This window comes from Suricata suricatta, chromosome 17 (assembly GCF_006229205.1).
Source record: "Suricata suricatta isolate VVHF042 chromosome 17, meerkat_22Aug2017_6uvM2_HiC, whole genome shotgun sequence".
NCBI lineage: Eukaryota > Metazoa > Chordata > Mammalia > Carnivora > Herpestidae > Suricata > Suricata suricatta.
In genome coordinates this window covers 10,165,918-10,193,882 of record NC_043716.1, presented here as the reverse complement: position 1 = coordinate 10,193,882, position 27,965 = coordinate 10,165,918, and the positions used below count along the sequence as shown (strand labels likewise).

The following is a 27,965-nucleotide window of genomic DNA, read 5'->3' as shown; positions in this document are numbered from 1 at the left end:
CATCTGGCCACAGCCACCCCAGTCCTAGCGTGTCCTTGAAGGCGGCTCTCACAGCGATCTCCCTGTGTGCCTGGCCCACACTCGCCTCTAGGCTGGTGACACCTTGGGCTGGAACAACAGTCTGAAGGACAAAAGCACTCCCCAGCCTGTTTCTGGAGCCGGGCGGGTGGCGTGAGGGCGTGCCCCAGCCCCGTGCACACCTCAGCCGTTTCGGGACCAATGAACCGGAATAACCAGGCAGGATTAAGGGCGGAAACCATCCGGACACCGAAGCCACCGCTGTCCCTAGCCCCCAGAAAGCTGGAGACTCACCTGTAGGAACCGCAGATGGCTCGGTCTCCATCCACGAACATGAACTTCTGGGCCAGGGCACCCTTGAACTTGGTGGCCGACCGTGTGAAGAACTCCGTTCCCCCGCTGCTCCGCACCCTGAGATGCTGTGTTGGGAGACAGGAGGCAGAATCACACGTGACCACAGCACCGACCACACTGGCGGGGTGTGCGGGGGAGAGGGGCTTGGACGGGGAAGGAGCAGTGAGGCCTGGAGAAAGGGGGTACTGTATGTGGGGACTGCAGGGTCTAGGCCAAGGTGCAGAGTGCAGGGACATGAAGGGAGAAAGTCAGGGGGTGACAGTGACAAAGGGCATGGTGCAGGGCAGTCTGACGTGGCCTGAAGGGTGTCCACAGAGCAGCCCCAGGCCGGACAAGACCTGCAGGGCCAGGCCAGCTTGGGAAAAGCCTGTGCAGGCAGCGGGAGGGGCGTGCGGACACGCTTTAGAAACGTCCCCTGGCGGCTGTGCAGACGGGGAGGAGGGAGGCCTGCTTCAGGGGACCTGGGTATTGCACTCGGGCGAGCCTGTGGCCTTCCCAGGGTGAGCGAGCTGCCCTGTGGCTCTGAGCCAGCTAGAGGGGCCTGAGGGACCCCAGGAAGTGTAGCGAAAGCCCAGAGGGAGCAGACCCGGACCCACCACTGCCTCCCGTCCTAGCCAGGTCGCTCCTACCTTTCTCTGGACTCTGCCCACACAAGGCCTCCCTGGTGCACAGTCTGTGGGGCGCTGCGGGGCTCCCCTTCCATTCAGAGGAGGTCTGTACTCAGGGGGAGGGGCAGGTGTGAAAAGCCAGGGTTGGGGCACAGCAGACCCCAGAAAGGGCAAAGCGAGCCCAGTGAGGCCCAGGAGTAGAGGGGACCCCAAAGTAGAGCGTCAGGATGGGAAGGACACTTGTGCTGATCTGGTGCAAGTAGTTCCTCAGAGTGTCAGACCTGAGCTCCCGGATGCCCCCGGAGATGTGCCTCGGAGGACTGGGGTCAGGCTGGGAATTTCATGGTTTTGTTTTGTTTTTAAGTTTATCTATTTATTTTGAGAGACAGAGAGAGAGCACAAGTGGGGACGGGGCAGAGAGAGACAGGGACAGAATCCCAAGCAGGCTCTGTACCACCAGTGCAGAGATCATGACCTGAGCCGAAGTCAGATGCTCCGCTGACTGAGCCACGTGGGCGCCCTGGGAATTTCATTTGTAACACAAGCCTGGGTGAATCTGAGATGTGCCCGGGGCAGGAGCCCTCCCCTCGACAGCATCCTGGCAGGCCTGCCTGTAGGTCGCTGTGACGGAGTCCCTCCCTCCAGGGGGCATCCCACCTTCTGTGGCTTCCCTGCCACCCTTGCCCACTCACCGGCCCCCGCTCACTGACTGCCCACTCATGCACTCACTCCTCGACCCCGCCAGGCCTCCCTGCCCCACCCACAGAAAGAACTGTGACCAGGACCCCCCACTAGAGGTGAGGGAGGAAGCAGATGAGTGAGAGCCCCCAGTGTGGGGAGGCTGGGGCCGGCTCCTGGGAAAGCTGGCATCGGAACCAGGGCGAGAGGATGAGTGGGGCGGGCAGGAAGAAGGTGCAGCCTTCCAGACGTGGGAACACAAAGGCCTGGCAACAAAAGCAGCCTAAGATCCGAGAGGACATTGCGGGAGGAGGGTGGGCGACGGAGGCTGTAGAGCAGGCTCAGCCAGATGCCCACGGAAGACCCCACACCTGCTTAAGGGCCTGGCTCAGTCCTGCAGGCAGTAGGAAGCCACAGAAGGATTCAGAGCAGGAGTGACCAGGTTGGAGCTACCCCTCAAAAACAGTTCTGGCACTCAGCAGAGGGGCGGGGATGGGGGGGGTGCATGAAGTGAATGGGAAGCAGGAAGTGGGGGACAGGGAATGGATGGTCTGAGTCAGGGCAGGGGCGGCACTTGGGCCCCCAGCCCAAGGACACTCCTGTGTCTGTTCTCTCTGTGATAGGTCCCAGACCCCTCTCTGCTGGGCAGCTCCAGGGCAGTACCCAGAGCTCATGGGGCGGGCATGGATGCCCACCTGGCCGTGGGCTGAATAATCATTTGTTGTTGGGCCCAGCCCAGTAGGCAGATAAGCCTTTACTCCCAGGGCCAGCTCCCCTGCACCCCCCACCCCCACCCCGGCCCGGCTGCCTGTCTGTACAGAGCCAGCTCAGCAGGAAGCTGGCCATGACCCAGGCCAATTAGTGCTCGTGACTTTGTACCCAGCACGGAGCACGCACAGGGACCAGAAGTGGTAACAAAGATCCTGGAGGCGCTGTGAGGCCTTTCCAGTCACCTGTGCCCGACCACAGCCTGGCTCTGTGGCTTCTGTGGGCTCCTGGCCCAGAGCTCTGCACCCTAGGGCCCCAGGCCTCTCCTCGGCCTGGAAGAGCAGCCTCAGATCCCCTCTCCCCGGCGTCTGCCCCTGCCCACCTCAAAGCGCAGCCCCGTCAAGGGCCCAGGAGGTCACCACCTCCATCTCAGAGTGACAACTCCAAGAGAGGCAGGCTTGGCTGCTCCAGATCTGCTGTGTGACTCTAAGCAGGTCTCTGGCCCTCTCTGGGCCTTAGTTTCCCTGTCTGTATGGATGCCCTCAAACTCTAAGGCCCATCCAAGCCTGGGGCCAGCAGCAGGGGGGGCCTATGGCGCCCCCTCCCATTCCCGCCATCGCAGTTCCCTGCCTGTTTGTTCCCAGGTGGGTCCCGCCCCATGGGGCCTGGCCCGGATGAGGTAACGTCTAGGGAGTCAGGGCTTGGGGGAGCGGAGGGAGAGGATCCCACAGAGCTGCATTGTCTCTGAGCCCCGGGGCACCCCCGGCACAGCACAGAGCCCGCAGGGTGGAGGACAGGCAGGCACAAGAGTGCCTCCGGAACCTCAGCTTCCTCATGTGCGAGAGGGGGCAGCAATGGGTCCCTGAGAGGACATCGGGGGAATGGTAGGGCAGCGTGTCACCTGCTCCAAGAGCAGCTCTTGCCCCGGCCACGTATCCCCCACTGGGCCTCTTATGCTCCCAAAGATGCAATTGGACCCTGTACTGAGCTGGCCAGTGTCCACATGTGGGCCAGTGGAAGGCAAAGGGGACAAGCTCAGTGCCCACACCCCACCCAGAGCTCTGGTCAAACATGGCTCTAGGCCTGGCACCAAATAGATGCCAGCTGGGCCTTCCTACACCTCAGTTTTCTCACCTGTGAAATGGGCCTACCCAGCCTTATGCTTCAGGGCTGCTGTGAAGACTGAAAGAAGCCACAGTGCACGTGGGTGCGGGCCAGGAAGGCGCCCGGCACTCAGTGGGGGCTCCGTAATTTGAGGTGACAAAGTAGGATGTGACACCAGACTGGGATATAATCCCTTCTACTCAAGAGGCAAGAGGGGACTGACACAGAGGACCAGAAAATACCTAGAATGTCACAGGTCACGCCCAGGAAGGCCAGGACTGTCAGCCACGTGTGACTATCAGGAGGGCTAAGGGAGGGGGAGTGACCTGCCCATGGCCTCCCAGTAGGGGGGGTCCAGCCAGCTCCCAGCTGTACCCCATGGCTCTCTGCATCCCCTGGGCCTGAGGAGGACTGGGGAGGTCCAGAGACACATCCTGAGCAGGCCTGGCTGGTGACAGCGAGGTCAGGCCAACCATGCAGACTGTGGGGGACAGAGAGCCCATGTCCCTGTGCACTGGGCCCCCAGACAGCCTCTGCTCTCTTCTAAAGGGACTGTTTCACTCTCTGTCATTGGGGAGAGGGCCTAACGCTCACCCTGGCCTCCCGGGGCCACCAAGAAGCTGGGATGAACACCCCTCAGGGGTGGGGGGCGGGGCAGGGCTGAGCCAGCCCGGCTCCTGGACCCTGATGTCTGGGGGAGCTGAGAAGCACTGTCCTGCACCCAAGTCCCTTACAGGCCCAGGCCAGGATCAGAGATGGCAGGCCAGGAGGGGAGGAAGCCCTGGGCACCGGCAGCAGCTTTGGAACCCAGGCCACAGGCTGAATCCTGTATCCTCACCAAGCGCCTTCCCACGGCCACGGTGGCTGGAGTTTCCTTGTTCATCAGAAATCGGTCCAGCCTTAGCCCAAGTGGCTGCTGGTTTTTCCAGTTTGGCCGCACAGAGCCGACTCGCTTTGCAGATCAGTCAGGCATCTCGCGGCTCTGGTCCCGTCTCAGCTCTGAGGCTCGAGGCCCGGCCTGGCCCCAAGCTCCCCCTGCCTCTGAGGCATCCCTCAGCCCTCAGTCTCACCCCAACTGTGACCGGGTCACCTGGTGCGGCTCATTCCCACACTCCCTGCCTGAAGGAGTCAGGGGCCAGCTAAGCCGGTGGGCCGGGGTGCTCGGGGGCTGCCGGGACCCTCACACCTGGGAAGGTGCTCGTGCATGTCCCCGCACCTGACCTTTTTCAAAAGCAAGAATGGGGTTGGCCCACGCAATATACCAGCTGTTTGCAGAATGTGTTGTGTGAGCTCAAGCTCAGGAGGTAGGAGGTGGGAGGTCGGGGTGGGGGTGGCGGGCTGCCTGGAGGTGAGGACATGAGAGTGTCCCCCGCCAGAAGGAAAAGGGAAGCCCCTGGGCACTCAGACCAGAACTGGGGGCTCATGAGAGGGGCTCAGAGACAGGATGGGGAAGAGAGTTCATTTCTGAGTGCCCTGCCCCCACATGGCCTCCTCTACTCTTCATAGCAGGCCTGCCAAACAAATGGTGAGATTCCCATTCTTCAGATGAGAAAACTGAGGCCCGGAAAGATTCAGTATCTCTGCCTAAAGTTATGGTGCCGGTGGCAGAGATGTGCTCAGGCCTGGTTCCTGGCATAGCCCAGACTGGTGCCCGACACCCCCACGGTCACAAGGATGACCCTACCAGGGTCAGACCTGTATCCTGGGCCCGTAGGAGCTGAGGGCAGGTCGCTGCAGAGCTGGGCAAGGGTGGCGGGCAGCCGAGGGCGGGCCCAGAGATTACTGGCAAAGGAAGTGCTCCCGAGACAGGTCCAGGCCCAGCTGGCCCGCGGGCAGGGAGGTAGGCCGAGCAAGCAGGCCCCTGACAAGGTGACACTTGGCCAGGGCTGGGCGCACAGGAGCCTCTGGCCACCTGCCCAGGCTGTGGAGTGGGCGGGCTCAACGGCAAGAATGAGGAGGTCAGGGTCACTCGTTCTTCCCCAGGAAGGTACCTGACCCTCATGGCGCCCAGCTCCTGGGCACATCACTGCAGACCTGGCTACGTTCCGCAGCACAGGGAGGTGGTGAGCGGGCCGCCAGGGACCCCTGGTTGGAGCTGCCCCTCCCATGCTTCAGGCTATGGCCTCATTTCAAGCTAAAGTGTTGGGGGGAGGCCTTGCACCACACCCTCCCCTGCCTGGGGCCTGGGGTTTATAATTTCTTGTTATTGCCAACAGCCGAGTAACTCCCCTCAGCACACGGAGTGCTTTTACAGCCATTGTCTCCTCTAATTTCATCTCCAAACAACCCTATGAGGCATCCTGACGGCCACAAGGCACCGGAGGCTGAGGCAGGTGGAGCCACGTGCCCAAGTCCCACCCCGGGTCGGCACAAGGGCGCCGACGGCCTTCTGGGCCACGCCCTCAGCCCAGTCCCCCCTGCCTCCCACCTCCTGGAAGCTCCGAGCAGACTCACGCCTGAGCCTCCACTACTGAGAACAGGCACTAGAAGGGGGCAAGGCCCAGGGGGCAGCCCGTCCTAGGTTCAGACCCTGCCTGGCACGGACAACCTTCTCCGAACCGCCTCAGCAGCATGCAGGCGCTGAGCACTGAGCTGCACAGAAAGTGCGCCCTGGGCGCGCGGCACGGGTGCAGTGGGCTGGCCCCGCGGCTCTCTGATCTGCTGCCCACAGGGCAGAGGCTTCTGCGGTCACCTTTCAGAAAGGTGGCTCTTCCACACTCTGGGCCTCTTTAGCATGAGCTGTCTGCCCTGGGAGTCGATTCTTGGTGCTAATTACATGGCAGGCAGCGCGGCGGGCGAGCGCGGGGCTTGGGGTCAGCCCGCCGGGGAGACCACATAAAAAATGTCCCAACAGCCACAGACTCTCTGCCCTGGGAGCTCACTGCCACTTGAAAGGCCTCACCAGGGATGGGTGGGCACCCCTGACAAATAGCGACAAATTACAGGCGCGGGAGCCCAGCCCCTCATTAACCAGCCTGGCATCGCCCCTTCTCCAGGGATTTTGCTCAGATCACAGGCTTGAAGCCCAAGGAATTCTGACCTGTCAGAAGCTGGGGCCCAGGCAGGGAGCTGTGGTGCTGGCCCCCGCCCCCCCCATATTTTAACCTACTGGCAACAAGTTAAACACCTGCACGGGTGCCTCCATATCCTCATCTGTAAAATGGGAACAACTGCTCTATCCCTCTGGGTCATCATGCGGAGTAAAGAAGATAACCACGTAAAGGGTCTAGGACTGGGCCGGCCCAAGTCAAGTGCTGTGAAAGTGTTAGCTGTTGTCATGCATACTGATCTGTATTCGCTGGGGAACGTGCTGTACACAGTACGTGCCAAATGATAGCTGGGTAGAAGGAGGGCTCCTTCTGCCACAAGTAAGGGGTCAAGTGCAGGGTATCTGAGCAAAAGAGCCCAGCCCCCTCACCCCTCTGCCCGTCTTTGGGACCAGTGAGATCCTAGAGCCCAGAGACAGGAAGGGGCGTGCTCAAGGTCACACAGCAAAGCGGTGCAAAGAACCAGGTTCATCCTGATCCCTCCACCTCTGTTCCATGGTGTCCTTCTCTAGAAAAGCCTTTCTACTCTGCTCTCCCTCCTCAAATTAATTTCAACTCCACAGCCTTCAAGGAAGTCTTGCCTGACCTCACCCCAAGGAAGCTAGCTCTGTCAGAGCCGGGTCCTGAGGTGGGGGGTGGGGGGTTGATGTCACATAGAGATAGATTCTGGCCCCACAAATAACTTCCAGGGAGCCAGAACTCTCCAGATAGGAGGTATCCTGCTGGAGACCAGGTGGTGAGCACCCCGTCACTGGCAGTGTACAAGCAAAGACAGGCAACCAGTATGGCATGGGCGGCTTTGAAATAACATGTGACGTGGCACCTTGTGGGCTCTATCGTCTGATCAACCCTTGACCAACATTTATCTTATCTCTGGCTGTTGGAGGTAGCGTCCTGTCCCTCTGGGCGTTCAGCCAGAGGTCAGGCGACCCGTGGCAGGAGGCTCTAGGATTACCGAACTCTGTGGCCGGCACACGGCTCCATCCCTAGAAGGCAGGTGCTGCAAGTGTCTGTTGGCCAACCGACTGACCGGCTGGACCGTCGCAGCCAGCTGCGCTCACCTTGAGGTGCCCCGGGTGCATGCGCGCCCGCTCACACATGTGCAGGAAGTGCTTGACGTTACTCTCGTCCACGATGATGTACACGGCCACCTTCCTCTTGAAGCCAGCCTCCAGCAGGTCCTTGAAGATGTCCACGTCCGTGAACATGTCCATGACCACGGCTACCACCTGTGAGCAGGAAGAGACCAAGGCAGTTGGGCAGCGTGGCAGCGGGGGCAGGTGCCTCAGGGCCTCTCAGCCCCCCCACACTGCCACCCTCTCCGGGCGCCCCACTTGCTCTGCCCCCCACGGTCTCGGGGCTGGAACTGGACTTGGGAGCAATGGAGGAGAAGCAACATTCCGTGTGTGAAAGACCCCAGAAAACAAAGCCTGACGTCCTGGCCAGTGAGGCAGGCGGAGGGAAGTGAGGATACCTTGGGTTGGGAAGGGTCTGCACCCTGAAGTTGGAGCCTGTCGGGGCCAGCCCCCAGGGCAGCCTTCCTCGTGGGTGTCAGGGCTTGGCACAGGGGTGCCCTGTTTGGGTCCCTTCCTGGGCTATATTCCTGAGCCAGAGCAGCCCACACCATCGCCCTCTGCCTGCTACCCTGGGGCGCCAAGATGAAGCAGATGGCAGCATCTGGCACAGCTGTTCTTGAGGTCACCCATGTGACCCTGGGCTGCCGTGTACTTTGGCAGGCTTTCCGCTGCCACCTCTCCTGGACAGAGCCTAAACCAGCACGTGTGACATCTGTCCCCACAACGGCTAACCTCCAGCCTCCTGGACTGGGCTCAGGTGAGGCCCCAGACATCAGAGTGCATCTACCCCAAGCCCTCACCTGATGTGGGCAGTGACACGCTCCAGGCCGGGCAGGCAGAGGCCCTGGCCTGAGTTGACGCACAAGGAAGGAAGAAGGACACGGAATGAACAGGGCGGGTGGGATGAGCTCCCCGCGTGGCCAGCAGATGCTCGGGCCTGCTGGGGCTCAGGGACCTCCGCCTCCTCTCCCTTCCCCGTCTCTGTCCCACCAGGCAGCAAAGGGGAGCGCATGAGAACCAGGGCCAGATGCTGACAACCAACATAGACACCCAGCCCCTCCAATCCTTTAAGGCTGGTGCCACTGCCCTGTCTAGGGTCTGAGAACCTTCTGGAAAAGCCTTACACAGAGAGGCCAGGGACTCAGCCATACACTGAGCTGGGAAGAGTCAGGCTAGAACCAACCCAGGCCCACTAGGGAGCCAAGTTCACCCCCACCTCCACCCCGCCCCCCCACCACAGGCTCCCTTCACGGGGGTCTGCAGGCACAGGGTGAAGGAGAGGCAGCTGGGGACCCACAGGGTTGCGTCTGCACATTCCGGTGAGCTCACCCAGCTGGCCCCTGCAGGCCCGTTTGGGCTCCTCCCTGCCCTGCCCTGGACGCGATCTGTGTGACCCTGAGCAAGACACCTAGGTTCTCTGGGCCCGGCTTTCTCTTCACCACAACAGGGGCAGTGGAACTGCGGGGCCAGCCAGGGCTCCGTGGTGGCTGAGGCCGGGGATTCACTCCGTTCTCGGGGCGGGGGGGGGGTGGGTGGGGGGGACAACGGCTTGCTGGCTCTGAGTCTCTGAAGGGCTGTTTCCGGTGGGGCGGAGGGGGTGGCTCCGACTATGCAGGGGCCACAGGACAAGCAGGGAGGAGCCGATGGGACAGATCTTGATACCAGTCAAGCAGGCGCTTTCTGACCCAGTTATGCAAAGGGTATTGATAGGGAGTGAGCCCCCGGTCCCAGGCGGCGTTTAAGGAAAGGCCAGAGACTGCTTGGCAAGGAGGTGGATGAGAGGGCAGATGAGACAGGAGGGCGGCCCGGTGGGCTCGCAATGGCCTTGGATTTCACTAGTTGGGCGTGATGAGACCCTGAGGGGGGTGGGGTGGCGGCAGGGACGTCCAGAGCCAGCCCTGGGAACCCCTTGGATAAAGCCGCTCCTGGAGGTAAACAGCCTCACATGCCACCCTGGAGAGGGCGGAGCCAACACATTTCTGCTCCAGGCAGCCAGTTACCCCTTGTTTCCTTGCCGCCTCCACCCTGCCCCAGATGGGTGAGGCCTGGATCCAGGCCCCGCCTGCCATGCTGATGGAGACCTGCACCGGGCCTGGGCTGGGGGACAGGCCCCAGGCAGGACCCACTCCACGTGTGTCCCTCAGTGGGTAGGGCACTTGATCCAGGGGCCATCTGCTGTGGGGCCTGCCCCCATGGTGGATCCCTTCCACAGGGTCCGGGGGTGGTCAAAGGAGGGCTGGTAACAGGTGCCGGCTGACGCTGGGAGTGGGGGGCTGGGAGGTGCTGGGTGCTCCCCATGGAGGCTCCCACAGTTTGTTCGGTCAGAACCACAGGCTTTCTGGAGGCCCTTGAGCTCTGCATGCCGATCCCCATTCTGTGCACGGAAGAGCAGGGACCAGAGACCCAAGACTAGAACCTGCGTCTTGCCCCGCCCAGCGTGCCTTCTGCTGGAGAAAGCCGGAGACGGTCCCAGGCTGCCGCGCCGCGGGACCGCATAACGAGCCCGGATAACGGCTACCTCGTCCAATTCTCGAACACGCTGTCAGCCAGTGGTTGTTACTCCCGTTTTACAGATGAGGAAACTGAGGCATGGAGGGATTCACTCCCTTGCCTAATTATCTGTTTGGGTGGCCCAGCCTGCCCGCGACACTGTGACCTCATCCAGAGCAGAGCCCCCATTCCGATCCCGCGTGGAGGGAGCCCGGCCTGAGGCGGCTCACAGGGAGCTGCTGTCAACAGAATGTGACCAATGGCGTGGGTCACAGCAATGAGGGAAGCCAGGGACAAGCACAGCCCCTCCCAGGCCCTTGGTGTCCGTATCTGCCAAATGGGGGTGTCAGCCTGGCTCCATGGGGTGGCCTGAGCACAAAGCTGCTGGCTCCACCCAGAGGGCAATGCCAGCTACACCCCTGCAGCCCCAGCAAAGACATACTCTGCAGAGTCCTGGGCAAGGCCCACGGCCAAAGGCACGGGGAAGATGGTGGGGGGGCTGGAATCTGGAGGTGCCCCCGTGCCCTGCCAAGGGGCCCTGCCTGGCCTGGCCAGCTGGAGCATCTCGCCGTGCCCACCAAGTGCCTGCCTCCTGGGTTGACCCCCCCCCCCACCTGCAGCTCCCGGCACCCCCAGGGCTGTTTCTCCCATTCCCTGTGACCACAGAAACCAAGGCTGGAGCAGAAGTGTGCTCGAGGGGCTGGTGGGTAGAGTAGGTCTGCGGAGGCTCTGGGGGAGGGAGGGTGGGAGGGAGGCGACGGTCCAGGTCTCTGCTGCAGCATCTCTCCTCAGGGGGCCCTGACCGGGCTGACCCCTCCCTAAAACCCCGGCCTGGAGCCAACACACCATTCTCCTTGCCGGGCCACCCTCCTTTTCTCTTCTGCACAGACAACTCCTATCTGTGGTCAAACCCCAACTTGAATACCGCTCCCAGCTCCCTCTGCCACTTGAGCATGAATCACTTGTGCACTTCTGGGTGGCATGCTGTCTCCTGAAGGCCTGGATGCGGAGACTCAGGCCAGGGGCCAGCAGATTCCCACCCCGAGCTCCCTCTTTAACACCTGCCCCGCCCTACTCGGCCGTGGAGATGTGAGGAGGAGGCTCAGAGAGATCCGGCCATGGTCTCTCCCTTCCAAGTGCTCCAGAGCAGACAGGGGAGACAGACGCAGCCCGCCCACCCTGGAGCCCAGACGTAGCCATGGCACGGTGCATAGGGACTCAAGTCCCTGGCCCTCGCTGGGTCTTGTGTCACAAGCTGGGAAGAATAAGTGGGTGTGTCACTTTAAGGCTCTGATGGACATGCAGAGGATGACAGCATGGGCCAGACTGTGCTGGGATGATGCATGGCCTTGGGCAAGAACCTTAGTGTCCTGGGTGGGGGTGGTGTTGTGTGGTAACAGTGTCCACCAGCACAGCTGTCGGAGGACAAAGTGAATTAATGCAGGAAGAAGGCAAGTTCAGGGCCAGAGAGCCCCGGGTCAGCACTTTCCTGCCTCCTCATCACACCAACCTGAGTCCTGACCCACCAGACCCACAGCACACTCTGGGGTGGACAGGCCAGGCATCACAACTGGCCATCCCCATGTCCCTCCAGGCCAGCTGGAAGGCTGGTGCATGGTGGCAACTCCCAGGAACAGACTGCCGCAGACTGTTCAAGACCCTGGATTCGACTTCCGCTTCCAGCCATGGCACAGGAACGGAGCCTACACTAACCCTCCCGCCTTAACAATAAACAGCACAGACAAAACCAGGCACGATCTATGAAACCATAGCCAACAGGACCGCAGCAAGCACAGTGACCCTTGAGACAAGGGACACAAATGAGGCCAGCTCCAGGAATGCCTCAGCCGCCTCTGGACCACAGCACAGGGAGGGGACCCTGGTGGGGCCCAGGAGTCTCCGTGAGTTGAGGAGACAGAGCGTGCTCAGAGCACGGCAGCCGGAACTTTCAGGGCGGGGTACTGGAGGAGAGGGGGCTACAGAGAGTGAACACTGATGCCTACAGGCATCTCCCCTTGATCCTTCGGCTGGTGACCAAGTATCACATGCATGGAGGAAGCCACACAGGCTGGGAAGAAACTGCTAGAAAAGAACAGCTGGAACTGCTCATGCAGGACCAGGAATCATTTACATCCCCCCCTCAGCTAGACTGCAGACCCCTCTACAACTCAGGGCCTGCAAGAGAGTCCTCGGAAGGATATTATGTGAGTGATGGGCAAATGAGGCCTAGACCAGAGGCCAGCTTTTTCTGTAAAGGCCACGTGGTAAATACTTCAGGTGTGCAGGTGTGGCTCTGACCCACTCAACTCTGCTGTTGAAAATAGCATGAAAATGACCACAGATGGCACACCAGCAAATGTACGCATCTGTGAGTCATTATTTACAAGCAGGCGGTAAGCAAGAGGTGGTCCTTAGTTCGACTCCTATCCTGGACTGAGTCTTCTCTGGTTCCCACTTAATAAAGCTTAAAAAAACACCAAACTGGGGAGTGCCTAGATGGCTCAGTCAGTGAGTGCTGACTCTTGATTTCAGCTCATGTCCTAATCCCAGAGTCATGGGATCGAGCCTGGCATCAAGCGCCACAGTGAGCGTGGAGCCTGCTTAAGATTCTCTTTCTCTCTCTCCCCTTCTCATTCCCTCTCTCCTGCTCTATAATTAAAAAAAAAAAGAAAACATGCCAACTGAAACTCAAGATGTAAAACAATTTGACATTCAAATGAAAAATACACTGGATGAGATTAATAACAGCTTAGACACCATACAGGAAAAGAGGAGTGACTTTGAAGACACAAGAATAGAAACTATCCAAATGACATTTGGTAAGGAACTGAGCAGCCAGGCTCGGCTCAGAGCGTAAACGAACTGGGAGTCCACCTAGAAGGTCCAGGAGAGATGGCACTGGAGTCTCAAACGTGCCGAGGTGGAGGGGGTGAGGAGGACAGAAGAATGAAAAATGACGTCCATAACATTCCGACATTTGATGAAAACGTACACCCAGAGTCGGGGACGCCCGTGAGCTCCAGGCAGGAGAGACATGAAGAACACCTCACCGAGGCACACCATCATCCCTCCACTCAACGTCCAGGATGAAGAGAAAGTGTGAAAGCAGCCAGAGGGGGGAAGAGACCGTTACATGATGCAGAACAAAGACAAGGAGGCTTCTCCACAGAATCACTGCAAGCCTGGGAACCCCGGAGCAACATCTTTAAGGCACTAAATGCAAAAAACTGTCAACCTAGAAGTCTCTACCCAGTGAGAAGAGCTTTCAGAACCAAAATTTTGAGACCTTACAGACCTACAAAGGCTGGGAGGATTCATCCCCCGCAGACCTGCCCTGCAGTTATCACCACCCCCTTGGGCACACAGAGGGGCTAAGACTCCCTGTTGGAGCCATAGGCTCCCTCTGCCTCACTCCGCACCCCACCCCTCCCTTGGTGCTAGCAGGTTTAAGGTGACATTGTCTGAAAGGCCTAGAAGGTTTTCAAGGCATTGAGGAGGGCTCCTGGGAGCCCCTGACCCCACTATGAGTGGCTCTCCCTCTGACTTCTGGCATTCTCCAAATGAGTTGACCCATCCTCTGGCTCCAAAGGCCTGTCGCGGAGGGCACAGCCTGGTCCAGCCATCCGGCAGGGGTGTGTGTATACGTAATAACACATGCTGACTCAAGCCAGGGTGGGGATAACTAGGCCAGCTTTCTGACACTCACACAGGTGTCTCTTTTCCAGGGACTCAGCAGAGGCAGCAATGACCACTCCCATTATCCAGAGTGGGGAGTCCCCATCCCACAGCCACACAGCCAGTTGGTGGCAGAGGCCTCCTGTTTAGGACTCAACCCCTGGCCGGGGATCCTGTGTACATTCTAGTTGTGACCCCACCCACAGCCCCCAGAGCCCCCCTGAAACGAACTCCTGACCGCCAGCACTGCCCCAGGGCATTTGCCACTCCTTCCCTGGGTGGCCAGTGCTTTCACTTTCCAAGCCTTGGTTTCTCTTTTCAGTAACACGGTGGGGGATGGAACGGATAACCCTCGGTCTCTCCCCTCTGACATTCATCAGCCCTGGCACCTTCCCCACCCTCTGGATTATTAAAACAGAAGCCTCATTAAGGCCAATTAAAGGAGGCTCGGGCCTCCTGGGTATCAAATGGCTGCAGCGGATGGGGTCAAGAGGCGCGTACTCTACTGGTCACACCCAGAGCCCTCTGTCCCAGGGCCCAGCCCAGCCCCATCCAGCAGCGTGGGCCCAGCCCTGAGTCTCCAGCCCTCCCCAGATAGACATCGGCCTCCACGCCAAGGCTCAGGAATGCTGCAGAGAAAAGGGCCGGCAGGGCATGGGGAAGGGCCAGGTGACCAGGGCTGCGCCCTTTGGATGAGAGGGCAGGCCCCTCCCCCTTCCCGGCTGGCCCCAGAGTCCTGCGAACTTCCAGGCCTGCAGACACCGAGTCCAGCCAAACACACCACCACGCAGTCCCCAGCACGTAGCCCGAGCCGACGAGCTTCACACCGCAAAACCTCAGACTCGTAAATTCGAAAGCCTGGAAAACCTCAGCCTCTCTGGGGTCCAACTGTGACAGACGCTGCAGAGTCCTTGAGCATCCTGATCCCCCAGGAAGACTGGCCTGGAGAGGACCTGCCTGAGGCCCCTGGGCCACCCACTCCTCTCTCCTGGATCCCACCCAGCCCCTGCTTGAACTCCTGCAGGACGGGGAGCTCAGCACTTCTCAACCCAGACTATTCCCTGAGAGTGTCAGGCGCGAGGGGAGCGTGATGGCAGAGAGAAGAGAACTGGCATTTAGGAAATGCCAGCTCCATGCCAGAGGCCACACTGCAGGCTTCTCCTAACCCCCTTTCCCATATAAAACCACCGCACCTTGAGGCTAGGGCTGGCATCACCTTGGCAACAAGGAGGAAGGAACAGACAGAGGGGCGAAGGGACTACCTTGGGGCAGCACGGCTGGATAGCAGAGGCCTGGGCGTGGGTCTGGGCGGTCCGCAGGCCCATCCCCCCTCCCCACATGGGAAGACCCCTGAGCCTGGGGATCATTCAGGAGCCACGAAGGAGGCTAGAGGAGTCCACACAGGCCAGGGCCTGCCAGGACGTAGGGGACTCCCAGTGTGGAGGGGCGGCCCTGCCCTGCACTGAGCACCCTCGGGTCGGTAGCTTGTGGGTGCTCACAGCCGTTTCTGCTGCAAAACACACGCCCAATCCCCATTTTGCAGATGAAGAAGCAGAGGCCCAAGGTCATGCAGCAAGGGGGTGGCTGAGCTGGATGGGAGAGCCAGGGGGCTGTGAGCGGGCCAGCCCGTCTGCTGGCCCAGGGGGAGGATGTTTGGCCTTAAGGCCAGCCTGCCGAGCGAGGGGAACCGGGGCTCTGTGGGACCCCCGCAGCCTTGCCACACTGAAGGCCCTCATGTGAGCCTCAGCAGGCCCTGGCCCACTCCGAGCATCAGTGTCCTCCTCTGCAACATGAATAATGGCGACAGGTCCCACCTCCCGGGGCGTGGGAGGGAGGCCGCACCTGCCCCCAGTGTTCCATGAGGCTGGCAGGGGCGCCCTCCTCCCGACTCTCCTCACGCTCTCAAGATGCAAGATGCAAACGCCGTTGGGTAGGAAGCCTTGGGAGACCGGGAGCTGACACCTGGAATGATGTTATCAGGCTGTTCGCCGCCTGGCAGGTGAGGGCCCTGGGCCTGAGTCGGGAGCTGCTGGAGCACGCAGGGGACTGCTCCCTGGATGCGCGAGCCTGGGCCGGCCGTGCTCCCTCTGGGCTCCAGCGAGGCTGTCCTGGGGCACCTACCTAGCTCGGGGGCAATGAGAGCCCTCCCTCTTGCTCCAGAGGGACCTGCAGTGGTGGTGGCCTCAGCTCCCCGGTCCTAGTGTTGGTCATACTTGTGCCCCACCTCCCCAGTGGGGACAGCACAGCGTTTGGGAGCCTGCTGGGGACAAGGGGCCTCGTGAAAGTGCTTTTACTGTCCTGAGTCAAGCTGGGGGCCAGCAGCAAGGCGCCAATGCTCCCATTAGAGGCAGGGCTCAGAGGCATCAGCGGTGATACTGCTTCTTCTGGGAAAAGAGGTTCAGAGCCCACAGACCTGGGTGCTAGGCCCAGCTCCTCCTGCTGTTAGCTCTGGAGCAAGACCTCTCTGAGCTCCTCCAAGCCTCAGTTTCCTCATCTGCACTAAGGAGACACCACCTATTTTATGGAGTTGCCGGGAGGATTACAATGGGGGTAAAGTGCCCGCTCAGCATCTGGCATGTAGCTGGCATTTAATAAACGCCTCATTAAGATGCTTTTATTCTCCCAGAGCCAAGCTGTGAGCCAAGACTTCGGCGTGTGAAGGCGGGGTGGGGGGTGCTGACAGAGAAGATGTGGGGTTAATAAGGCACCGGGGAACCTGGTTCCTGGCTCCTCCTGCTGTGTAGCCCTGGGCAAGAAACTGAACTTCTCTGGGTCTGCACCCCCAAGCCCTGGGCTGGCAGGCACGAGAAGTGGGTTCTAGTCCGTCCTTTGAAACTCATTCTCCCCTGTGCTCCATCAGTATTCTCCCTGTCCATGATTCACCCTGCCCCCGGGACCTTCCCCGGGCTGTCTGGGGTTGGTGAAGGGGTCCTGCCGGGAACCTGCTAGGGGCCCTGGCCCCATGTCATGGAGGGGGAGCCCTCCCTCCTGAGCCCCTGCCCGGACCCAGCCCAGCCTCACTGCTCTCACTGAGGCTGCAACAGCGAGAGGCTCGGGCTCACCCCTCCTGGGCATGAGACTACAGGCCCGGCCTCTGGTATGCAGCTGGAACCCCAAAGCAGGTTTTTCCCCAGGGAAATCACTGGTCCCTGGGGGTCGGGGGGGAGCGGCCTTCCATCTCGGGAGCCCACTGGGGCTAGAAGACGGCTCAGGGCACAGGCTACTGCTAGGGCCACACAGCCAGTAGGGTGAGACCCAGGACCCTCCAGTCTATTCCAGAGAAGTCCAGAATCACAGGGCAACGGGGTGTCAGAGCTGAAGGGACCCTTGACAGTCTTCAGTGTTACCCATTTTACAGATGAAATGACTGAGGCCTATCCAGGGTCACACAGCGGTGCAGGCAGAGCAGGAACCTAACCCCAGCACTCTTGGGCTCCTGGTACTAGATCTAGTCTTTAGGGAAAGAGAGGAGTTCAGAAGTCTTGATGGAATCACAGTCGCTCCCTTGCGGCCAAGCTGGGGCGGGTTGAGCCTGTGCTGTGTCACTTCCCTGCCCCAGGGTCTGCCTGCTGTGAGTAGGTGGCGGGCCGGGCTGCCCTGAGTCAGCACCAATCGCCCCAGCCCAGGTGCCCCCGTGGGCAGGGGGGGTGGGGAGGGTCAGTGTTCGGGTCAAGCGGCCGGACAGCAGGCTCCCCATCCCAGGTCCGGGGAGGGGGAGTGTTCTCCTGGCATTGCTGCTGGGGGCTGAGGAGAAGACGCGGGGGCGCAGGGGAAGAGGTGACTCATGGGGACAGATAAAGCAGGGAGCGCTCCCAGTGGCGGCGGGCGGGCCAGGCAAAGCACCTCGTCAGCATCCGTCAGCGGCACAGCCCAGCGCCGAGCCTGGGAAGCAGATGGGAGGGTTGCAGGCGGCTTGGCTGAGCGGCCCCTCCCTGCCCTGCCTGTCACCGCGTTCTGTCGAGGCCAGGGGCAGGGGACCCGTCCTAGAGTCTGAGGACAACACAGGCCTGGTCCCCACCCCTCCACCGAGAACTAGCTAGGTGACGCTGGCAGGGACTAGCCAGTCAGGCCTCAATGTCTACATCTGAAAACTGGGCAGATAACACTACCTGAAATTATAAAGTGCCTTGCGCTCAGAAAACAGTGGCTGTTATTACTACCCGCCCACCAGGATGGAAGGCAGGGGCGTGGCTCACCGTGGTGCCGTGGGGTGTGAACAAATCCCTGTCCTCCGTGCCTCAGTGCGCTTATCTGACACAGGAGCCTCTATATCCTCACACCCTCCTCCTGGGTCTTAGGGGCTCCCTGCTGTCTACGAGTCTGGGGACAGTCTCAGTAGGGGGAACCCCATTCTAAGAGGGGCCAGGGGGCAATGCCGGCCAATCAGGGGGCCACAGCGACTGTAGACCGGGATTCAAACCCGAGATGGATGTCCCCAAGGCCACATCATCTTAATCGATGCCTATAACCTGGCGGGGCCTTTGTGGAGAGCACACGAAGTTACAGGGGCCCATGGGACCATGTGGGGTGGCTGGCACTTACCCCGGACAGAGACATGTGGGGAGGATGTGCCGGTGCCCAGTCTGGCTCCAGGTGCCCCTATCTGGCCCCCATCACTGGGCCAGGCCATCAGTCCTTCCGTCTGGGGGAGATTAGACTCGCCGGCTGTTCCCATGCCAAGTGGAGATCTGGTGTCTGCCTCCTTCCTTCTTCTGGAGGCACAGAGGAAGGGGACCCTGACGCAGCAGGTCAAGCCGCACGCAGGGCCTCCGTTCTCCCATTTTTAGAAAAGGGGTCATGGGATCCCAACAGGCCCTCCCAGGGGACAGGGTTGCAGGCCCTCAGGTCCGGTACCGCGTCAGCAGCACCCTCCTACCCCGGGGCAGGTGCGGGCGGGTTATTCAGCCCAGGAACGATGAAGGCCCCTTCCCCCTCCCCCTCCTGGAACTCCTCCTCACCCTCGTCACCCGATTCCATCTCTACAACCGCCTTTGGTCCTAACCACCTCAACTGGACACACCAGAAACCCGACGCCCCAAAGCTGCCTGGGACCAGGCTCCGACACACAGGCTGACTCTGCCAGCCCCCTCCGGTGAGAGGAACTCCCCCTTTCTAGAAACCTAACCCGTGGCCACCTTGTCAGCTCCTGACCCACTTATGGTTTCCCTCCCCATGCGCTCCCCAAGGCCCTGTCAGCCAGCGTTCTGGGCTCCTGCGATCTGCTGCCTGGCTCTGGGCCTGGGGAAGGGTTTGGACTCTTGCTAGAAAGACCTCCACCGCGCCAGCGGAACAGACACCGAGCCCGGACGTGGCTTCGGGACCTTTCTCAACACCGCTGTCAGGCAGGCTTTGTCAATCACGTCAGGATGTGCTCCCCTCAGCAAGAAGGCACACCCCTTCCCGGCCTGGCCCTCTGGGTGGTGAGCACCCCTTCTGAGCCTGCATGTCAGCGTGTCAGCTGAGAATGACTGCCCACTCCAGGGACACAGCACGGCGGGGCTGGGGTCGAGAACAGCCGACTCACAGGCGGACAAGCCTCAGCCAAATTCACTCCGCTCCCCGCCCAGGGCCCACCCCTGGCCCCTCCATCTGCCGTCGCAGAGCTCACACAGAGGCTCAGAGAGGGTGAGCAAGTCACTCTCAGTGGCCCAGCACAGCCAGGAACAAGGCACCTTTGAACTTGGACCTCCAGGCCAGCCTCCGATAGACTGGGGCTACATTTTAGTCTCCACGCCTGCCTTCTCCAACGCTCGACTCACTCCACTACCCAGGAAAAGCGACACCAGAGGGTTCATGGCGTGTTCGAGGGCTTCCTGCTTCTCAGGTGTGAATCAGAGCCACCCTGAGGGACAGTGAGTGAGAGAGAAAACGCTGAGATTTCTCCCTGCCCCACCCCATCACAGCACCTTCTTCCGGGGAACGTGCTGCCGTGTCTGGGGAGGTGAGAGCTGTCCCCCCAACAATGCACAAAGGCCCTGTGGGATGGGGGGGCCCACCATCACCTGTCAGAGAACCTGGGTACCGTATCCCTGTGCAAGAAACTGAGGAGCGCCATGAGGGCAGGGGAGGGGGCAGCCAGGAGGAAGCAAAGAGAACTGAGAGAGGCAGTGCCACGGTCTCCGTGTCGGGGGTGTCACAGGCGGTGTCACGGGCACTGACAGGGCGGCGGTGCTGGTGGCCCCACCAGGCCCCCCCGCGCCAGCTTCCTGTCCGGGTTCCCAGCTCACCTTCTGGGCCTGGCTGATCATCTTGCGCACCACCTCTTTGATGTGGGTCTGCCCGTCGATGGGGGGCTGCATGTAAACGCTGGCCCGGGTCACGCCACGGTAGGCGATGGTGTCCGGCCAGCCCAGGTCCAGCTGCGGGATGGATCGGTCGGATTTCTGGGGCCAGTACTCCAGAGAAGGCAGCGGCTCGGCCCCCGTGGGGGTCCCAGTGGCCCTGCTGGCCTCCTCGCTGTCACCAACCCCATTTTCCGGGGTCTCCCGGGGCCACTCGGCACCCCTCGGGTCCTCCGAGCCCGGGTCGTACACCTCGATGGTCTCCAGGATGCGCTTGAGCTCCAGCTCCGAGAGGAAGTCACGGATGTTCTCCCGCTTCAGCACCTCGTAGAAGGCGTCGCGGCCGTGGGCCACCAGGGCCTCCAGCGCCAGCCGCTGCTCCTCGCTGTAGAAGAACTCGGGCTTGGACTCGCTGGAACGCCAGTTGACGTGGTTGTCGTCCAGACACTGCACCTGGGAGAAGGCCATGGTGCCACTGCCGCGACGCTCCTGCCGGGTGGGTGGGCGACACGGCGCTCGGCAAGGTCAGGTCCTAGTTCCCGCGCGACTCCGGCCCGGCGCACTCTCGGGGCTTCACGGGTGTCTCAGCAACTCTGCCCATGGGGAGCCTGCGAGGGAGCCCAAGAGAACGCAGAGGTCAGGTCAAAGTGCAGGCGGGGACTGGGGAGGGGCGACAGGGCGACAGGGCGGAGGCGGGGCGGCAGTGGGAGCCGGCGGGGCGGGACCCACGCCAGGGCGCGGTGTGCCTCTATCAGTAGGGGCCAGGGGACCCACATCCCGGAGGAATTCTGGAGCTGCCCAAAGTCCTGGGCAACTTGTGGGAGGAACTAGAGTCAGCAGGGAACTTCCCAGAAGTTTCCAAGAGTGGGAGGCAGGAGACGACTCGATGGCCTCTGGCCCAGCTCAGCGGCATTCCCACGGCTTCCGGGAAGGGAGCGGGGTCTTAAAATCTCCGGGCGCCACGACCGGCAACCCAAGAGGCCTGCCCGGAGGAGGCTCGGGAAAGCGCGGCTGGCAGACGGCGCGTTGGGGGCCCCGGCTGGAACTCGCTTACCAGGCAGGCGCGGGCACGGGCGCGGGGCAGAGCCGGCAAGGAGAGCCGTGCGGGCGGAGCGGGGCGCACAGGCGGCGGCAGGCTGGTGACTAATGCCGCCCCGCCCACCCCGCCGCCACCACCTGCGGTCACGTGCCGCCCTGGGGGCGGGGCCGGAAGCTGATTCACCCACCTTCACCAGCAACCCCCCGAGGGACACCGACTTGGGGTGGTTGTGCGCCCTGTTTCCTCCGCTGCCTCCAGCCCCAGGTGACCGAATTCTGGAAGGCTCAGGGTCCAAAGTCCAAGAGCTCTTGGAACTTTGCTGCCCAGAGAGGGACAGTGTTCTTACTGAGAACACACAGCAAATCCACAGCCGTTGCATGGCTGCTGCGCACCGCTCCTCCTCCAGCCCCCGGGGAGGGAGGACTTTACATAACCTCGGTCCAACCTTACCAGTGCCGTTTCCCAGGTGGGACGGGAAGTCCGTGCAGATACCGGCGGTCCAGTTGTGGAAGTAGAGTTAGGGTACGGGGCTGGGAGCCCCCAGTGGAGGGATAGGGCACAGTCTGACCCAAACTCAGGAAGGAGCCGGGTGTGGACACAGCAAATGGATAGCCAGTTCTTAGTCCCCAAGCCCTGCTCCCTCCCGGGTACCCGTCCAGGACTGGTCCTGAATGAGGAGCAGTGCCCACCTGAACCCTGGTGTGGGGAGGGCCAGAGAGGGCTGCTGGTGGACGGCAGTCAGGCCCAACTATCTGCCCTGAGTCCTGGGGCTTGGGACCCTGGCTAGGCCACAAAGACAGCGACAACAGAGCCCATTAAACCTGACCCAATAAACAGCCCCCACCCCCTTGTGTGCCACAGCTAGTTGGCACCTGACATGGCCCTTCCCTCCTTCCCCCACCATTTGCCCTGGATCTGGACAGGGCTGTGGCGTGCTTGGGTGGGGATAGGGGCCCTGAGGACACTGGTCTGTGTTGCTGAGGGCTGGCTGGTGGCATCTCTAGGCCTCCCCTATTCCAGAGCTCTCCACCATCTATCCATTTGGGTCTGCTGCCCTGAGCAATGTCTGCTCTTTCCAGGCCCAGCACCCCTGTGGTCCCCATCATTGGCCCCTCAAGCCCTAAGTCCTATACTCTCTGCCATGAGCCCCACACCCCAGCCTCAGGGCTTCACAGTGTGTCTGGATGGCCCCAGAAGCCAGGCCCCTGCCTCTCCCTGAGCACAGCCCCGCTGGTGCCCCTCACCCCTCCCAGGTACTCGCACATCCCCACACCCTCCCTACCCGACTCAGCCAGAAGGGAGAGGCAGGCAGTCCCGGTGAGCAAGCACTGCCTTGGGAGCCCTGAAGTCTGATTTATAGCACTGCCACTGAGGGCCCAGATCAGCAGTCTCGCTGCACATCAGCCTCTCTTTTGGGCCTTAATGACGGTGCGAAGTCCAGGGGGCTCATGAAGGGAGTCCTGGCTCTCAGGCTGAAAGGCACGTAGGCCTCTAACTCTACAGTTAGCTGTGCATAGTTACAAATGCACAAGTTGTTAAAACAAACAGGGGCGCCTGGGTGTCACAGCCAGTTAAGCATTCGACTTCAGCTCAGGTCATGATCTCGCAGTTTGTGGGTTCGAGCCCCACATTGGGCTCTGTGCTGACAGCTCAGAGCCTAGAGCCTGCTTTGGATTCTGTGTCTCCTCTCTCTGCCCCTCCCCTGCTCCTGCTGGCTCACGCGCATGCACTCTCTCTCTCTCTCTAAAAATAAATAAAACCAAAAAATTAAAAAACAAAACCAAAGAAACAAACAAGCAAACAAAACACCAAGGTTGCATCCAGCCTTCACCCAGTTTCTGCCAGTGGTGTCATCCTGTAGAACCGTCCTACAACAATCCTGTAGCCAGAAAACTGACATTGGTGCATTTCAGAACTTGTTCAGATCTCAACAGTTTACATGTGTTCATTTGTGTGTGTGTGGGCACACACACACACACACACACACACACACACAACCTTACTACCTGTGTAGATGTGAGTGTCCACCACTGCAACTGAGATGCAGAAGTTTTCTGCCATCACTAAGCCCTCCCTCTTGCCAGCCGCACCCACATCTCCATCCCTAGCCCCCCCCCAACTGCTCATCTGTTCTCCAGCTCTACAATTTTGTTATTTCAAGAATGTTATAGGGACGCCTGGGAGGCTCAGTCGGTTGAGCGTCCGGTTACGGCTCAGGTCATGATCTCACGGTTCGTGGGTTCGAGCCCCACGTCGGGCTCTGTGCTAACAGCTCAGAGCCTGGAGCCTGCTTCAGATCCTGTGTCTCCCTCTCTCTCTGATCCTTCCCTGCTCACACTGTCTCTCTCTCAAAAAAAATAAATAAATAAAAACATAAATAAAATGAATAATCTTTAAAAAAAAAAAAAGAATATTATATACATGGAAAATACAGTATTTAACCTTTAGGGATTAGCTTTTTCTCCCACCCGGCATAATTGTCTGGTAAATCATCCAGGTCATCGTGTATATCGGTAGCTTGCTCATTTCTGTGGCTCACAAGATCCCATGACCTGGATGGACCAGAGCTTGCTTGCCCATTTCTCCTGTGGAAGGACACTGGCTTGTTTCCAGTTTTTGGCTATTATGAGTAAAGCTGCTATGAACATTCATATACATATTATACACATTCATTTGCGTAGATACCGTATTATGTATATTTTCCCAACAACATCTGCATGATCTAATTTAGGCATATCCTATTTTTTTTTAATTTTTAATTTTTTTTTATTTTTGATATACAGAGATAGCACGATGGGGGGCGGCGGTGGTCAGAGAGAAGGGAGATACAGAATCTGAAGACAGGCTCCAGGCTCTGAGCTGTCAGCACAGAGCCCAACGCGGGGCTTGAACCCACAAACCGTGAGATCATGACCTGAGCCTAAGCCGGACACTTAACCAACTGAGCCACCCAGGCGCCCCTAGTTTACCCACATCCTTGACAGCATTTTATGTTGTCAAAATTTCTTTATTTTTGCCATGCTAATAGATGTGTAATAATCTCTTATTATGGTGTTAATTTGTGTTTTCCTGATGACTCATGATATCCAACGTATTTTCCTATGCTTATTTGCCACTGTATGTCGTCTTGGTGAAATGTCTGTGTGTGTGTTTTGCCCATTTCCTAAGTGGATTGTTTGGTATTTACTGTGGACTTTTGAGAGCTCTTTATGCACTCTAAATACAAGGTCTTTGTCAGGTGTATAGTCTACATATGTTTTCTGCTGGTCTGTAGCTTTTTCTTTTTCTTTTTTTCTTTTTCTTCTTTTTATTTTGTATAGAATATAATATTATTAACTATAATCACTATACTGTACATTAGAGCCTCAGAATTTATTCATCTTATCATTGGAAGTTTGTGCCTCTAATATCTCACATTTTTCCCCTGCCCCACCCTCCACCCCCGGGAACCGTCATTCTACTCTCCTTTTCTATGAGTTTGACTTTTTTGGATTTTGATGAACCCTTTAGGTTGTCTCCATGTCTTGGCTATTGTGACTATGCCTCAATGAACATGAAGTGCAAATATCTCTTCCAAGTAATGAATTCATTTTCTTTTTTTTTTAACTTTTTTAATGTTTTATTTATTTTTGATACAGAGAGACAGAGCATGAGAGGGGGAGGGTCAGAGAGAGAGGGAGACACAGAATCCGAAGCAGGCTCCAGGCTCTGAGCTAGCTGTCAGCACAGAGCCTGACGCGGGGCTCGAACCCACAAACGTGAGATCTGACCTAAGCCAAAGTCGGAGGCCCAACCGACTGAGCCACCCAGGCGCCCCATGACTTCATTTTCTTAAGATATAAGCCTGGGATGCCTGGGTGGTTCAGTCAGTTAAGCAGCTGACTCTTGATTCAATTTGTGAGATTGAGCCCCGAGTCAGTGGAGCCTGCTTGGGATTCCCTCTCCATCTCTCTCTACCCCTTCCCCACTTGCTTGCGCTCCTGTGCGTGCTCTCTCTCTCTCTCTCTCTCTCAAAAAAAAAAAGATACATACCAGATGTGGCATTGCTGGATCATATGGTAGTTCTATTTTTATTTTTTTTAACATTTTATTTTTCAGTAATCTCTACACCAAATATGGAGCTCGAACTCACAATGCAGAGACCAAGAGTCCTATACTGTACAGACTGAGTTAGCCAGATACCCTTCTATTCTTAATTCTGTGAGAAACCTCCATACTGTTTTCCATAGTTGCTGCACTGACTTATGTTCCTATCAGTAGTGCGCGCGCGCACACACACACACACACACACACACACACACACACACACAGGGTTCCTTTTTCTCTACATCTTTGCCAACACGTAATCTTTGTCTTTTTGATGGTAGCCATTCTAACAGGTGTGAGGTGATATTTCATCGTGGTTTTGATTTGCATGTCCCTGATGACTAGTGATGTTGAGCATTTTTTTTTGAGGTACCCATTGACCATTTTTATGTCTCCCTTGGAAAAATGTCTATTCAGATCTTCTGCCCATTTTATATTTAAATGTTTTTTCAAAAAATTGTTTAGCATTTATTCATTTTTGAGAGAGACAGAGACAGAGCATGAGTAGGGGAGGGGCAGAATCTGAAGCAGCTCCAGGCTCTGAGCCGTCAGCACAGAGCTTGATGCAGGGCTTGAACCCATGAACTACGAGATCATGACCTGAGCAGAAATCAGACACTTAACCGACTGAGGCACCCCTGCCCATTTTTTAATTTGTGTTTTTTCTGTTGTTTTTTGTTTTGTTTGCTGTTGAGTGGTATGAGTTATTTATATAATTTATTAACCCCTTATCCGATATATGGTTTACATATTTCTTCCCAATCCATAGGTTGCCTTTTCATTTTGCTGATGGTTTCCTTTGCTGCACTAGGCTTTTAAATCTGATATTGTCCCATTTGGGAGTTTCGTTCTGTTTTGTTTTGTCTTTTTGAGGACTTTTGCTTTTGGTGTCAAAGAAAAAAAAAATCATTGCCAAGATCCATGTTAAGGAGCTTACCCCACCCCCACATTTTCTTCTAGGAATTTTACATTCAAATCTTTAGTCCATTTTGAGTTGGTTTTGTGTATGTTATGAGAGAGTGGTCCAGTTTCATTCATGTGCATGTAGCTTCTGTTTTCCCAACATTATTTATTGAGGAGACTATCTTTTCCCCATTGTATATTCTTGGTTCCTTTGTGATATATTAAATATATACATACATATATATACAGATACATACATATATATAATTTTTATTGTGTTCTATTGATTTGTGTGTCTGTTTTTGTGCCAATACTGTACTGTGTTGATTACTATAGCTTTGCAATATAGTTTGAAATTGGAAAGTGATGTCTCCAGTTTTTCTCTTTTCTTTCTTAAGATTACTTTGGCCATTTGGGGTTTTCTGTGGTTCTATATGAATTTTTAGAATTATATTTTCTATTTATGTGAATAAGGCTAGTGGAATTTTGATAAGGACTACAGTGAATCTGTAGATGGCTTTTGGTGTACAAGCATTTTAACAACATGAATTCTTCCAATCCATGAACATGGTATATCTTTCTATTTATTTGTGTCATCTTCAATTTCTTTCATCAGTGTCTTATAATTTTTATCATACGAGTCTTTCACCTCCTTGGTTAAATTTATTCCTAGCTATTTTATTATTTTTGATACCATCATAAATGGGATTGTTTTCTTAATTACTCTGTCTGTTGGTTCATTGCTAGTGTAGAGAAACATGACTGATCTTCATACATTGACTGCATATCCTGCAACTTTACTTATTTGTTCTGTAGCTTTTCTTTTTATCCTTTTCACAGATGTCTTACACAGAACTTTTAATTGTGATGAGGTCTATTTTTTCTTTGAAGGATCTTGCTTTTGATGTCAAATCTAAGAACTCTTTGCCTAGCCACAGGCCCTGATGGTTTTCTCCTATTCCCACCCCCCTAAAAAAGTTTTATAGTTTTTACACATTACATTTAAATCTGTGATCTATTTTGAATTAATTTTTATATCAGGTTGTGACATTTAGGTTGAAGTTGAATTTTGGCCTCTGGATGTCCCTCAGAAGGACTTTACAAAGGAAGAAACAGCCTCAGAGACCTTAAATAATCACCCAGAACCACACAGTAGGGCACTGGATAGCTGGGCTTAAACCCAGGTATGTGTGCTTTTCTCCTACTCCTTACTGCAACATCCACGTCTAGACTGTGTCCCAGGGATGGGCCAGGCCTGGATAGGGAGTGGGGAGCACCTCGATTAGCCCTCAGGGTGTTGTGTCCAGTGGCCTCCTTGGGAAGGGTCATTTAGTCCATCAACAAACACTAGCAGAGGCTGTCACAGGTCACGGAATTATTGGTGCCATGAGGATATTGCCCAAAGCCTGTATTCACCCACAAGTTGAGAGTATGAATTCATATGAATTCCTTGAGTTTTTGAAGGAGGGAAGGGTATTCCAGGGAGAGGGAACAGAAAACACAGATGCCCAGAGATGTGGCTGAAAGTGGCTAGGTGGGTAGAGGGCCACGAATGACACAGTTAGAGGCTTGCGATCCCTCCTGCAGGGGATGGAGAGCAGGGGATGGAGAGCAGGGAAGCATACGAGCAGGGTGGCCATGCGCAGGTTGGTGGTTTTAGAAGTCCCCTCTGCTGCGTGCAGGGAGGGGCTCGAGGGGACAGGACAGTACCGTAAGGAGGAGGTGAGGTTCACTGGTCACTAAGCCCAGGGCTGGATGTGGCGTTGGCCACAGGGAGGGAGACCATGGGGGACAAGGGGAGGGACAACTCCTGGGCGTCTGGTGGGGATCCTGGCTGGTGGAGGTGCCGATGCAAACGTAGAGCCAGCTGGGGAGCTCCTGGGCTGGGTCACTGGCAA

At 57.6% G+C, this 27,965-nt stretch overlaps 2 protein-coding genes across 2 annotated transcripts in view; one reads left to right on the top strand and one right to left on the bottom strand.

The window, feature by feature from the left end:
- Positions 1 to 21,172, bottom strand: part of FAM83G (family with sequence similarity 83 member G) — a 29,408-nt gene extending 8,236 nt beyond the window's left edge. The window contains exons 1-4 of the mRNA XM_029928863.1: positions 21,094 to 21,172; positions 19,986 to 20,647; positions 7,579 to 7,746; positions 313 to 437 (exon numbers count right to left, since the gene is read on the bottom strand). Coding sequence (XP_029784723.1) covers positions 313 to 437; positions 7,579 to 7,746; positions 19,986 to 20,507 — 815 coding nt within the window. The 5' untranslated portion in view covers positions 20,508 to 20,647; positions 21,094 to 21,172. The remainder of the gene's footprint in view (positions 1 to 312; positions 438 to 7,578; positions 7,747 to 19,985; positions 20,648 to 21,093) is intronic.
- The window catches only part of SLC5A10 (solute carrier family 5 member 10), a 59,993-nt gene that overhangs the window by 21,769 nt on the left and 10,259 nt on the right, over positions 1 to 27,965 (top strand). The window lies entirely within an intron of this gene.